This window comes from Desmodus rotundus, chromosome 4, assembly GCF_022682495.2.
Source record: "Desmodus rotundus isolate HL8 chromosome 4, HLdesRot8A.1, whole genome shotgun sequence".
In the NCBI taxonomy this organism is placed as follows: Eukaryota; Metazoa; Chordata; class Mammalia; order Chiroptera; family Phyllostomidae; genus Desmodus; species Desmodus rotundus.
This window is the reverse complement of record NC_071390.1, coordinates 37,785,634-37,799,891: the sequence shown is the minus strand read 5'-3', so window position 1 is coordinate 37,799,891 and position 14,258 is coordinate 37,785,634. Positions and strand designations below refer to the sequence as shown.

Below are 14,258 nucleotides of genomic sequence, written 5' to 3'. Positions count from 1 at the left end.
CTCACTTGGCCCCATAGAAATGAATTTGGCAGAAATCCTTCAAATTTCTGGTATACGGTTACTCCTTATCCTTAGCTTCTGGTACTGTCATGAAGTCTGCTATCTAGGGTTAATTTTAGTGAGACATAGGTAGAGGGAGATCCAAAGCCTTGAAGTCCAGCTGATTGCTTATTGTGATGTGGCTCTTTTAGGCATAGATTGAACTCCCTCATTCAAGACTCACTTTCATTTCAATTACAAGTTGTTCTTTATATGTGGTGGATATGTGTGCCTGCCTTTTTCCCTTTTCCTTCAGCCAAGTCGTGGCTCACTGACAAGCATCAGGAATTTTTTCAATTAGGATGTTAAAATTTAAAAGTGGATGAGAATTTTGTAAGACCCTTATATGTAAATGTTATTAAGATTCATAAATTGATTCTAGGCACCAAAGTGCAATAAGTGATATTCCTTTTTTTTCTTCTAAATCAGATCTAGCCCTAAACCACTCCTGCCAGCCTATATTGAGTCTTTTCCCTTCCCCACCTTTCTGTTTGGTGAAGGGGCCTGGTCCTTGCTCTCTGGTGGTTCCCATGGTTACTGATGCTTTTCCTGATGAGGAGCCATGGCTGGTGCGATGCCATCTGTCAAACACCACTCTCATGATGAGTCACACAGATGTCCCTCAAGGTGTTCCTCTCACCAACTGCAGGCTTAGCCACATGCTACTGTTTTCGAGGCCACGGGCTTAATGATCATTCATCAGAGACGGCCGAGTGCAAGTTCTCTGCCAGCCCCAGGTGCAAGTTTTCCTAAGGAGAATGGAGTGGCTGTATTTTTATATTCTATTGAAATAATGTTTACTGAAAGCCACATATGGCTAAGGCACTGAGAAAACATTTGAGGATTTAACGATGACTAACAGTTTCTGTTGTCAAAAATGTGTAATCCTGGTGGCGTGAAAGGGAAATACATATAAGTACAATTATTACTATTACAAATGGGAATGTCATAAGTACAGTATAAAGGAAGCATGTTTTAAGTGCATTAAGTGCATCAGAGCTTCCTACCTGGTCCTTCTGCCACCGCTCCCAGGCCCCACAGCGCGCTCTCCCCACAGCGCGCTCTCCCCACAGCGGTCTCGGGATATCAGTGCTGCTTCTCAAAAGCAGATCAGAACCTGTTACTCCTCTGCCTACAGCAATTCAGTGGCTTCTCACTGACATGAGAATAAATCCATTTATTTTCATTTAGAATAAAATCTAATCCTGACTGTGGCCAAAAAGGCAGTGTATGATCTGGCCCCGCCTGCCTTTCTAACCTTCCATCTCACCAGTTCCCCTCATTCCCACTTTTCTGGGGCTGCTCCCCATCTTGTGACTGGGCCCCTCTCATTCTCCCAAGAGCAGGAAAATGGAGCTTCCCTGCAAGCCTCCACCCATTATTTTCTCCCATAACACCCATTTGGTTTTTTCTTCAAGAAACTTAACAAATTCATGATTGCATCTACCTGTTCGGTTGTCCCTCCCCACCTGACTATGGCCCCTGAGGGCGAGAACTACACCTGGCTTATTCACTCCTGTATACCTGTAGGCCTGGCACCCACTAAGTGCTCAGTCTATATTTCTTTAACTAATTAAGATGACCTGAGTCCTAAAGGTGGAGGACAATTCCAGGATCAGGGTCAAGAGAAAGGGCGTTTGAGCAGAAGTAATGGCAAAAGTAAAGTCACTGAAGGAGAGGTTACAGGGCGTATTTGTAGAGGAAAGTAGACAGCCAGTGTGCTTAGAGGATGCCACACAGTTTACTTGTGGTGGTTTTGAAACCTATCCTGGAATTTTTATGCATTTTTAAGCTAAATTTTTTATATGTTCTTTATTTTTTTTAAGATTTTATTTATTCATTTTTAGAGAGAGGGGAAGAGAAAGAGAAAGAGAGAAATATCAATGTGTGGTTGCCTTTCACATGCCGCATACTGGGACCTGGCCCGCAACCCAGGCATGTGCCCTGACTGGGAATCGAACTGGCGACACTCTGGTTCACAGCCCGTGCTCAATCCACTGAGCCACACCAGCCAGGGCTGCTCTTTATTTTTTAATTGGGGCAACATTTGTTAAGTTGCAATGGATAGATAGAAAGTTTTTATCTAATCCTGGCTCACTTCCCCCACTGACAATGAGTTTAGAAAAACACTGGAGAGAACACGATCTTGTGTAGGTCTCCATTAACACAGGACTCTGGCAGGATGATGAGTGAATGGTTAAAAAAAGCGCCTCTGTATTATTTGTATTCCTGGACTTCTATATAGTGTCCTTTCTGTTACTTAATCTCCTCTGTTTTCTGTTTTAATCAAAACATCCAACTGAAAAAAAAAACAGTGTTGATTTGAATGATGAAAGGCAATTTTAACCTAGAGCTATATTTCTGTGAAGTTTTGATTTAAGGAAGCCCAACCCAGCCCTGCCTGACTCTCTCCCAGCTCTGGGCCCATTCTCCATTCCAGCTGAGATGTTTATATTATGCATAAAGCAGCTCCTGCCTGCCTAGGACTGGTGATTAAGAGCTCAGAATAATGAAATCTGCACAGTTGAAACTTGGCTGTTGGCTATAGTTATTATGCAACTCTTAACATTTCCCTTTTGTTTCTGTCAATAATATAAAATTCTCAGTTTTTTCTTTCAGAGTAAACTCTTCAAATACACTAAAATTTGTTCCACTCGTATTTTTTAATAAACACATTAAAGTATTTCTTGATGCTCAGATTACATGCTCTTCTACAGGATGAGAAACTTTAGTGGTTGTGCAATAGCATTGCTCAAGCTGTCTACGTGAACAGCTGCATGGAGCTGAAAGTACAAGGCCAATCTGTGGGCCTTAGAGTTTTGTCTTTAAGCAGATTGCTCACTGTGCCTTAATTAAAATAGCAAATATAACAAGAAACACAGCAAAAGTGATGGTAAAAGGTAGCATATTCCGATGATAGGGTGATTCAGAGCAATTAGGAGATGCTTAATGAGATGTCTTAGACAAATGATAAACATTTTTCTGCTCAACCTCCCTGATATATGAAATTCCAATGTTAGAAGGGACTCATACCTCACCTGAATTCAGACAGTGGCTCTATACTAAGGCGCCCCTCTCTGGAGCAATTAGAAATATCTTGAGTTTCATCAGCCACAGTGTCCCTGAATTGTGAATTATGGGACAGGACTCCTTGACAGTCATCTAGCTGTAGTGTGATTGAGGGAGTGAATGTGTCTGACACTTTCTGAGAGCCTCTTCACAGAGGAACCGGACACCATGAAGGCCATTATCTCAAGGACAGAGGTGGGGATGAAGTTCTACGGTAGAAAGGGAAATGATTTGAAGAGGAAATCAGGGCAGCTGTGGTCACATCCGTGTCCCTGTTTTGCCCATGATTGGCCCTAGCAGGCAGTCACAAATCAGGGGGCCTATGGCCCAGACTGGGCAGTCTGAGAAAGCTTTACAGAAGAGGGGCATTGCATATTTATATATTCCAAGCACTTCAGCACACGGTAGCTTCCCCGGAAATACTTAATGATGCATTAAGTGCACGAGACAGGCACCTTGAGGGTATAGCCCAGGAAAAATAAAAAGTTCACAAACCTCCATTCCATGCTTTGCTAATATAGGAAAGAAATGTGTGTGTATATGTGTTTATCTTTGTGATTGCTTCACTTATTGGTACCGAAGAGAAAGTAAATTAGTGTGTGTGGAGGTGGGGCAGGTAGGGAGGCTCTTTAAAGGAGGTAATATCTGAATAAGGTTTAAGGAATGAATAGAATTTGCCAGGCAGAAAAGGAATGGTAGAGGGTTGGCAGAGGAAATACGTGTAGAGGTGCTAGGTAGCAAACATTTAGAATTTGGGAAGCCATTTGTGTGGCTAATTCATGCTATACTAGTTTCCTTTTATACTGAAGTAACAAGTTACCAAAAGTGTAGCGGCTTTAGACAGCACAAATACATTATCTTATAGTTCTGGATTTCAAAAATCTCAAATGGGTCTCACTGGGCAAGAGTTAAGGTGTTGGCAGATGACATTCCTTCTGCAGGCTCCAGGTGAGAAGCTGGCTCCTTACCCCCTCCATCTTCTGGACGTCCCCTGCATTCCTTAGCTGTGGCCCTTTTCCCTGTCTCCAGAGCCAGCAGTGTAGCATCTTCACAGTCCTTTCGGACTCTGGCCTTCTGCCTCCTTCTCCTGCATTTAAAGTGCCCTTGGGATTGTATTGGGCCTTCCCTAATAATATAAGATAATCTCCTCATAGTGAGGTCAGCTGATTAGCAACCTTAATTTCATCTGCTACCCTAATTCCCCCATGCCATGTAAGCAAGCATACTCAAGGGTCCCAGAAATTAGGACATGGACATATTGGAATAATACCATTATTCTGCCTACCGCACATGCAGTACAAGGTGTTGAAGGTGATGTGAAGACAAAATATCATCCATTCATATCAGGCCCCAATATCAGGGGCTTACGACCTGATTTTTTTTTTTAATGGAGGTGGCAATGTGCTGGAGTTTTTCCATGGGTATGTTTCAGTTAACTATTGCTGCATAACAAATCACCCAAAGCTTGGTGTCTTAAACCAAAAATCTCTTCTCATGATTCTTTGAGATTTGGCTAGGTGACTTCGGAGCTGGCTTCACCTAGGCTCCCTCATAAAGCTACATTCAGCTGGAGAGTTGGCTGGGCTGGAAGATCCAAGATGCCTCACACCATGTGGCATTTGGTGAGGCCCTTGGCAGGGCTGCCTCGGTTGTCCTCACTGTGAATTCTCATCCTCTGCTAGGCCAGGCCAGCTTTCTTAGGTGATGGCCTCAGGACAGCATTCCGACAACAGGCAGAGGGCTCTGGACTCACCCAGCATCGCATTCCTTTGGGTTTCTCCAGTCAGTCACAAGGCAAATTCAAGGGGAAGGGAAATAGATTGCACGTTATGACGGGAGTTGCTGCTATGGCCATAGTTCATCTAGTACAAGAGGCAAAAAGTTTCTGGATGACCACAGCATGCAGCACGTGGCCAAAAGTATGACTGGCTCACGTAGAGTGTGGCAGATATGCTGGTGTTGAAAAGGTCAAGAAACTGAGGGCAGGGGGTTCGGTGCATCATCCTGTAGCCACAGCAAGAAAGCCGAGTTAGTGGTGGCTGTGGAAGAGGGACCGGAAGTTCAGGCGATGACGGCAATGATGGCACGGGGAAATATGGGACAATCAAGTCCAATGGGATAATTTGATAGCCAGAAGATCATGATCCCTGTGTTCTGCCTCAGCCTTATGGATGGTGGACACTAGCGTCCAGAGCAGCAGCCCACCCTGCACCACCTCACCAAGTCCTTCACGTGCCAGCCTCCACGTTGTCTTGTTCTCTTGCCAGTTTTCAAACAAACTTACCACTTCTGATTTCCAGAGTGTGCGGGGAGATTCTTCAGTTACTTTAACTTCAGCATCTATGTCCTGAGGATTCAGTGAAAGTATGACATGAAGTTTAAGTCCGTTTTGAGTAAGAAAACTACAAAGCTGCCATAGTAGCAGGTCACTAATGTCAGTTCTTCTAGGTTTCCTTTCTCTTTTATACCTTCTTTGTCCCCCCAGCTGCGGATCTAAAGGCAAAAGGGTATCTGCACAGATCTGCAGGATTTATGGTGGTGAAATTTATTAATAGTGCTAAATGAATAATATTTATTACTCTCATTCTGGGTAAATAAAGATTAGAAACCAGATAGTCATTACCCAGATGGTCCCAAGAGCTCATTCAACCATAAGAGTGCCAGATATGAATAAATTAGAGCCCATAACAAGAAAAATAAAGTTGCCTATTTTCCTAATTGCTACCATAATTTAATGTTCCCTCGTTTATGTGTAACAGATGAACAGTCTACAGCAATACATGTGTAGTATGAGTTTACATCCTTGGCTGTAATTTCATGCCCTCACAATGCTTTTTAGATTATGACAGAATGAATTTCTACACACACACACCGAAAAGTCTTCCATATTTGCAAGTCCAGAAAACCATTCCTGAACATCCCGTGTCTAAAGCGAGTGCCCGGGGCTGCGAATGTCTCATTCTGCCCTGCCTTCTATTTCCCTTGCAGCTGTTCCCTTCGCACAGGGTTCAGCACCTCTGGCCGTCACCTCGGTTTTGAGCAGATTGCTAGAGATTAGAAGACTCACAGATGTTATTCTCACCTTTGACACAGAAATGCTTTTCTAGGGCTGCGCGTGAGATGTGTCTATAAATAAGTAATGATATTTTTGTAATCACAGCCGTAATATAAAGCTAGAAGGGTTGTGGTCCCCTCAGTGTAAGCAGCCTCCTGTAAAAGCTACACAGCTATTCCACCAAAGCTACCATGTTTCAAACTGTTGGGGGGTTCCCTCTTTGGGGGCTGTCATCAGAGCTAGTTTTCAAGGCAGCAATAAAACCAATTCTATATTTTTTGTGTCGTATCTCAATTTTTACTAAATTCAAGCATTCACCAAATGTTAGGGATTGGCTCTCTGACTCTTAATTAGCTAAAAAAATAAAATAAAATACACTCTCAAAAGAGTAAAGTTTTCTTCCACATAAGGCATTCAAAATAATATATCTCAGTTTCCAGAGCGTGAGGCTCCAAGTGGAACCTGGTTTTCTGGCACAGGCTACCCCAAGCTAATGTCACCAGAATCGTGTCAAAGACTGTGAAGGAGCATTCCCGTTCTTATTCCAGAACCTAGAAATACCTCCTAAGAATATTCAGCTACTTTCCTAACTCTATTATCTTTTAGTTAACTGTATCATCCTCCCACCCAGAATATGCTCCATCTTGTGTTTATGTTCCTTGTTTTTAGTGGACTTACCCTTTAATTGCTCTGCTAAAATGTATCCTTTTTATAGATCTTTGTGATTATTAATCTAATTCCGATCTTCCACTGGCTCAATTTTGTTGTCATCTAAAGGCATTCATCTTCACGATCATGATTATAATTTTTGAAATCATCCATGTGTTGGGTATGGCACTGGGGACTGAAAACATCAGTTCACCTAATCCTGACAACACCCTTGGGGGACTCCTACCTCACAGATGAGGAGGCTGAGCCTCCCAAAGGGCAAATAATGTGCCCCAAGTCAAATGACTGGGAAATGCAGAGACCAGGGTTGAGAATCACATCCATCTAAGGCAGGAGTTTCTCAGCCTCGGCACTATGACATTTGGGGGCTGCCCTATGACTTTCAGTTGTGGGGGCTGTACTGTGCACTCTCCTGTGTTAGCAGCTTTTCTGGCCTCTACCCACTAGAAACCGGTAGCACTCCCCCAACCCACTGTGACAGCCGAAACTGTCTCTGGGCATTGCTAACTGTTCTCTGGCTGGAACTTAAGACCCACTGATCGACTGCCAAAGTCATGCTTTTGTCATATTATACTATTGAATAGGGAACTAGTAAAACCATAGAATGTTAGTGTTTGATTTTTAAAGAGATAAATATTAGGAATTACCACACCTGGATGACCCTCAGAACTGGAGATTTGTTTAAGATTCTTTTCCCACCCAAAACCTTCAGAACAGCATTTGCCAGATGGGCGGCAAGTACCTATTTTGAGCCTTTCCGCTGTGTAGCCTGGATCCTAACCTCATCACACATCTGTTCCTGGAATCACTCCATTCCCATCACATAGTGCTCCAGCCTCTGGTTTATCACCTCCTGTGATGGTGTCACAGGAGACAGTTTCATGTTCAGATGGTCCTAACTGTGAAAAAGCATTCTTCTTAATATCCTTCCTTCTCTCTCTCCTGCTATACGCTTAATCTCATATTGTGCAGATGATCACTTTTGTCAAATCAGTTCAATTATTGAGTCCCCGTTATGTATTAGGTCCTACAGTCTCTTTACCATTATGGCCATTGAAACCATTACTGACTCTTTAAAAATGACCATCTAACCAGTTTTCTCAGTTTGGCAATAGACATCCTCTAAAGGGCAATTACAATTCAGTAAAATCTTAAATCTTAAAATCTTAAAATGGTTCGCCGTCCATCCACCCGCTTCCAGGAGGCAGTCTTCTTCACGTTCTGTGGCAGCAGCTTTTCCTCTTCCTCTGAGCCCCCAACCCAGCAACTCTCTTTAAATCTTTTGTGATGGTTTCAGGAAGATTCCAAAGTAGTTCCTCATCCTGGTAAAATCATTCCTTACCAAATGTTCCAGATTTCTTGATGAAAACACAGAGGGGAAGAGAATAAAAATATATATATTGCTTAATGGTGCCCCTCTTGGGAATATAGTTTTTAATGGATTTGATTAATAAAAATCAGTAAATGGATAAATGCAAATATAAGTGAATTTTCTTCATGTAGCAAATTTACTCTTTAGGAATGATGGGTGGTGCTTTCTACTTGAACTTGGGAATCTCCTCTAAGTCACCACGAGAGTTGAGGACCTATAGAAAACTGCTTCCCAATGGGAGATGTTGACTCATTGGAAGACTGATGGTATGGGCACTAGGGTTGCCAGGGCAGCTCAGGCCCATTATAACGTCTCAGGCCAAACCTGCAGGTGATGAGTTCCCTTTAGCAAGTCAACGTGAGCAGCTAGTGAGCTATAAAAGTGTTCCAGCAGTCCTGGCTCCTCCGGATGGATATCCAGTAGGCAGGTTGTATTTAGAGAAAACCAAGGAGAAAATAACATGTTAACTGGAATAAACCGTTTGGGGTCAAAATAACAATCTGGTGTTTTTGTAGTTGTGTGAGATATAAAAAGAAAACTCAAGTTTCACTTAGGCTTAGTAAAAAACTGCCAAACTTCTTGGCTTATGGTTGGGCACCTCCAAAGCAGTTCCTGAACAGAGAGAAAACTGCCTGAACCCCTCCAGTCTTTGATTGCTCTGGAAAGCCCGGGTGTCTTTAATGTGGCGTCCACCCTCTTCTTACAGGGCTGTATAAATGGAAACTGACATGGACTACGAAAGACCCAACGTTGAAACCATCAAATGTGTGGTCGTGGGAGACAATGCCGTGGGGAAGACGCGCTTGATCTGTGCCAGAGCGTGTAACACAACGCTAACGCAGTATCAGCTGCTGGCCACCCATGTACCAACCGTGTGGGCCATTGACCAGTACCGGGTCTGCCAGGAGGTAAGATGTACAGAGTTCCTCCAGAATCCTCAGGGCACATCATCACTCCTGCCAGTCTGATTTTTAAAGAGGGGAGGGGCAATGAGTGCATTCAAAATAAAACTAACATTTTTAGTGCCACAAGGGAAAACAAAAGCAAAATGCAAACTTGGGAATATGGCTCTGGTATCCTGAATGAGGTGGTTTGAATCATGTGATTCCAGAAAGAGAATTAGGCTTAGCTTAAGTCCTGTTGGAATGAAAAAACTAAAAGCAGGTGAGTCAGATGGGCACTGAGGAGTGCTGACCCAGACATCCTTCTCCTGGGAGCCTTTGAATGGCACTGAGCATGGATGCTCTCTTTCTCCTGCAGGTCTTGGAACGCTCCCGGGATGTGGTTGATGAAGTGAGTGTTTCTCTCAGGCTTTGGGATACTTTTGGCGATCATCACAAAGACAGGCGTTTTGCATATGGCAGGTAAACCTGGAGTAGTCAGGGGGGTTGAGCTTGGCTACAATTTCCTTCCCAAAACCCACAGCAGCTCATAAAACAACAAAAACCACATCATACAGCCTTGAAATGTGTTGGGTTCTGCACTGTGTCTAAAAAAAGACCAAAAAAAAAAAAAAAAAACCCACCACCACCAGCAAAATGACACTGTTTCCTGTTGTCAAGAAAAGCAGTCTGCCTTGCCACCCTGTCCCTCCCAGGAAGTACTTGACAGAAAACAACCAGAGTGCTCGCTAAACTAGGATGTTTGCTAGACAAGATTCTTTTGTGCCCTGAGCCCCGGGCGGCTGGAATTGCTGTTTTCCTGAATAATGCTTTATTTGCTTCTGTGAAAATGGTTTAAGTTTGCTTAGCACATGGCCACCCCACTTCTGAAGGTCTCTTTGGCCTTTTCGTGACTATATTTGCAGTCTGATGTTATTTGCTTTGGGCTTTGTTATCTGAAAAGTCTATTACTTTTATGTGAAGGTCATTTTTAAAAAGAAAGAAAAATATCTCTGAAGTCCTTCACAAGGCACATTTCCAAAATGAACTGAAGCATTAATATCTATTTTTTTTCATTAAAAAAAAGAAAATGAAGAAGGGAAAGTCCAGGAAAGGAAAGGTTGGTCTAAAAGGACGTTAACATGAGTAGGAACGTGGTCAAAGTGCCTTAAAGTGTTTAGAAACTTCTTGCCACGCTAACTCCACCAGACTCTTTGTGACTCTGAATTTCTCAAAGGCGTCTCAGGGAATGTGTTACAGTTATCGAAGTCCAGATAAGGAGATTTTTTTGATCTCTTAATTGTAAACTAACACATTTCATTTTAAGTTTGGAATCTAGGTCTTATGGATCAGTTCCCTTACTAGCATCAAACATGATGTTTCCTCATAGAATTGAATTATTTAGATCCTCCAAACATGTGAGTCACTCCGTGGTATTGAGATAAGCATTTCTGAAAGTTATCTCCATTTCTTTAAGCCAGTAGCTCTCTGCAAGCCTCTGAGCACACTTCTGGTGGCTTTTACCCAAGTGGTCTCACATACTGAGTGAACCACTGGAAGGGTTTGCCCGTTGCTGAGAAGTCATTCACATACTGAAAGAATCTGCGATTTAGACAAGTTTGTTCAAGGGAACACAGAAAGAGGCATCTGAAAGTAAAACATTAATTTTAATGTAACAAAGACTTTTGGTAACAAGGACTTTTGAACTTGATATTCAGCATCATAGATACTTTTCTTCTCCTTAGTTTGCTGCTTTCTTGTTTTTTTCTTTCCATGATCTTCTTGATTTTTATCTTAGTTGCCATGTTAGTTTTTTTCTGTTGTCCAATAATTCCACACACACACACACAATAATGAACCTGCTTATAAGTGCTATGCAATCACATTTGTAAGATCTGTGGTTTTTAGGAAACATAATAAAATGATGACATGAAGCAAAGTAAGGATGTACATGGTAGTTTTCAAAGGCCTACATATGAGCTTGCTGAAACACTGGGTTTTGTTTCTGTAGGCTGGTTAACACCTCATTGGTCTGTTGCCACTGGAAATTGATGCCTTTGAAATGAATTTTAACTTGGGTCCACAACGTAAAAGTTGTGTGGTGGAAATAGAAAGGCTGCCTCATTATCGTGTGAGATTCCTACTTAGGATTGATTTAATGGCAGAATAGCCTTCATTGATCTAATATTGACAGGCATCTACATTGGACCTCGGCCAGCTCCTTCCCTGATGTGTCTGGAGTCATTTTACAACTTGTCATGCCTGTTCTTATTCACCAACAAAAACAAGCAGCTTTTTCATGTGACTCCATCAGTTCAAAGAGCATTGTTCTGCTCCCTGGCCTGTGGTGTTTGGTTCTATCAACTGTAACCGGTCCCCCCTTGATGGAAACAGGATACGCTCTCCAAGCCAAGTCTGGTGCTCAGAGAGACACACAGGGGCTTCAGGAAACACTCCATGGGGCTGGCCGAGCCCTCTGTGTGCCTCGCTCAGTGCACAGGTCTGTACCTTGTCCTTCTGTCTTTTCCGACTCTCCACAGCCTCCAGGAGTCCTGCCCCAGACCCCACCACTGGTAAAAAACAAAAACCAGAGCTGTTCTGTCTTGGACTCTAGTATCTTTCTGTAAATACTAAAAATATAACACCATATTCATGTAGCACTGAAAAATTACATTTTCTGAAGGTTTCTTTTAGTCAGTATATGGCTCTAACCATTGCACTCCATTGCTATGTGAAAGCTGTTGAATTTCTTTATGACTATCGTTTTTAGCTTCATATCACTTGTGGAAGGGAGAAATCCTAATTACACAGTTCCTGGCAATCAGTTTGGTTTGCCAACCTGTTTTTTGACTGATGTTTTTACTACACTTACTGTGAATTATAAGCCAGTGAGATGTGATATATTCCTTACACTTGGAAGTGTACTTAAAATAATTCATTTGATTCTTGTGGTGACAGTGAGAGAGACCAGATTCCTAGCAAGGTGTCTTAGACCTCACCATCAGTTTCTTCTGCTCTTAGCAGCAAACTAGTTAATAATTTGCCCCCTCAAACATTCCTTGGCATGGGAAAGCACTACTTTGTGGAGTGAATTCTGTGGGCCAAGGCAGTATCAGTCTGCTAACTTGAATTTGCAGTTTTCCTAGCATGGTATAACTATAACCAGAGTGGCATTGCTCTTTTTTATGGTAGTCAACTATTCAAACCATTTTTAAGCCAACTAGAATAATAACTTCTATTTATCCAAGGCCTATAATGTGCCAGTCAAAATATTTGGTGCTTTGCCAACATTTGTTAAATTAATCCCTTTAGGAACCCTAGGAGGCAGAGATTATTTCATGCTACAATTGAGTGAGTTGTGTTCTTTTATTGCCATAACTTGCCCAATAGTGAGTTTCAGAGGGAGATTCAAACTCAGCGCTGCCCGATCCCTGGCTCCCACTCCTCTACTCCACCAGGCTACCTCAACCTCATTTTAAACGGGTTGCAGCTGAAAACCATTCCACATCGAAGAACTAGGTGTCGGTTTGCAGTTTCGTATTTGTGCAAAGACAGAACTAGAAGAGATCTCACAAGGTCATCTGGTTGACTTCTGTTCTTCAGAAAGGGAAATCATCCATCCAAGAAAAAGTATTGATAGGAAGAAGTCCATGCGCTGGAGGTGAAAGGTAGCGGAGTAGCATCGGCATCCAAACACCTAACATATTTGCAATCTGTCAAACCCTCTCTTGTCTGGAGTGAATGACTCCAACTCTCCTAGCCTGTCTTCCCACCACCTACTTTCTATCCACTTTTGGATGAACTTTTGAAGCTCTTTTCTGGATCTTTTAAAATGTCAAGAACAAAACTCTACATAGTAACCATGACTGTGATCAGCTGCTCTTTATTTGGCAAGTAAAGAGCCTCTTTTTAAAGGGATATCACTCAACTCAAAGTTTTTCTCTGGAACTATTATAAGAGTGAAACGTTCACACTTAGGTACCTGGCATTGAAAATGTAGACAAATAGCATGGGCCCTGCCTTCAACAGGACACCTGGGCCCCTCTGTTCCTCTCCGATAGTCACACCACACATAAGCTACTACCAATTGTACTGTTTCCTTTCACTGGAAACCTCCATCATTGATCTGTCTCAGGGTCAGATAGCCTTCAAACACTTAATAAAGCCTGTGGTGCCGGAGGTGGTGGTGATAACAGCAGCTGTGATTTAATTCGGGCTCCCATGAGCCAGACCTGTGATAGGTGCTCCACACATCTTGTCCCACTTCATTCCTGGGGTGACCCTGTAAAGCAGGCTCTCTTCAAAGGTGAGCGAACAGGCACAGCTGCCAAGGTTAGACAGCTAGGAAAGAGTGGAGCTGAACGTTTCCTTTCAGTTTTGTCTGACGACAAATCCTGTATCTTCCGTTTCCACCATGCTTTTGTGGCTGCCGAGGACAACTGATCACAAACTTACTTTAAATTTGTTCCTGGTGCAGTCTAATCCCTGTGCTGTTTTTTATGGACACTGAAGACCAGCATTTACCATCTGTCACCAGCTCAAATATTCCATTGTTCCTCTGAAGTTTTTATAGGCAGCAACTTAATTCTTTCTGTGAATCCATAAGTAACTAAACGTAAGTTCTTTCACTTGGAGTAGAAATGATATATTCAAGTGAGCTTTCTGAAAGTGAGTAGGAATCTCGGGCACAGTTGGTCCTTCATTTCTAAAGGTTCTGCATCCACAAATTCCACCAACAACGGATCGAAAATATCTGGGGGGGATGTTAATGTTGTTGCTGGCATGTCCTGTGGAGTTAATGCTGTGATGGTTGCATCTGTACTGAATGTACAGACTTTTCTTCCGTGTCATTACTCCCTAAACAATATGGCATAGTAACTACTTACAAGGATTTACATTGTCTTAGGTATCAAAAATAGTCTAGAAATGATGTAAAGCATACAGGAGGACGTGCATAGGTTTTATGCACATAGTGTGCCATTTTACAAGGGGGCTCGAGCATCCTCAGGTCATGGCCTCTGCAGCAGGTCCTGGGACTAGTCCCCCGTGGGTACTGAGTGACAACTGTGCTTTATGTGGCGTGATTTCTCCCCCAAATTTAACTTCAGCGTGCAGAACCACTGCACCTGTCCTTCTCCCCAGCAGTTTCTGGGCGTATTTTCAGTCCAGTTGA

The 14,258-nt window shown here is 42.7% G+C and overlaps 1 protein-coding gene across 5 annotated transcripts in view; it reads left to right on the top strand.

The window, feature by feature from the left end:
* Positions 1–14,258, top strand: part of RHOBTB1 (Rho related BTB domain containing 1) — a 99,308-nt gene that overhangs the window by 52,523 nt on the left and 32,527 nt on the right. For all 5 annotated transcript variants that reach the window (XM_053923247.2, XM_045196147.3, XM_024561382.4 and 2 more), the window contains 2 exons: positions 8,911–9,112; positions 9,465–9,568. In XM_053923247.2, coding sequence (XP_053779222.1) covers positions 8,921–9,112; positions 9,465–9,568 — 296 coding nt within the window. In that variant the 5' untranslated portion in view covers positions 8,911–8,920. The remainder of the gene's footprint in view (positions 1–8,910; positions 9,113–9,464; positions 9,569–14,258) is intronic.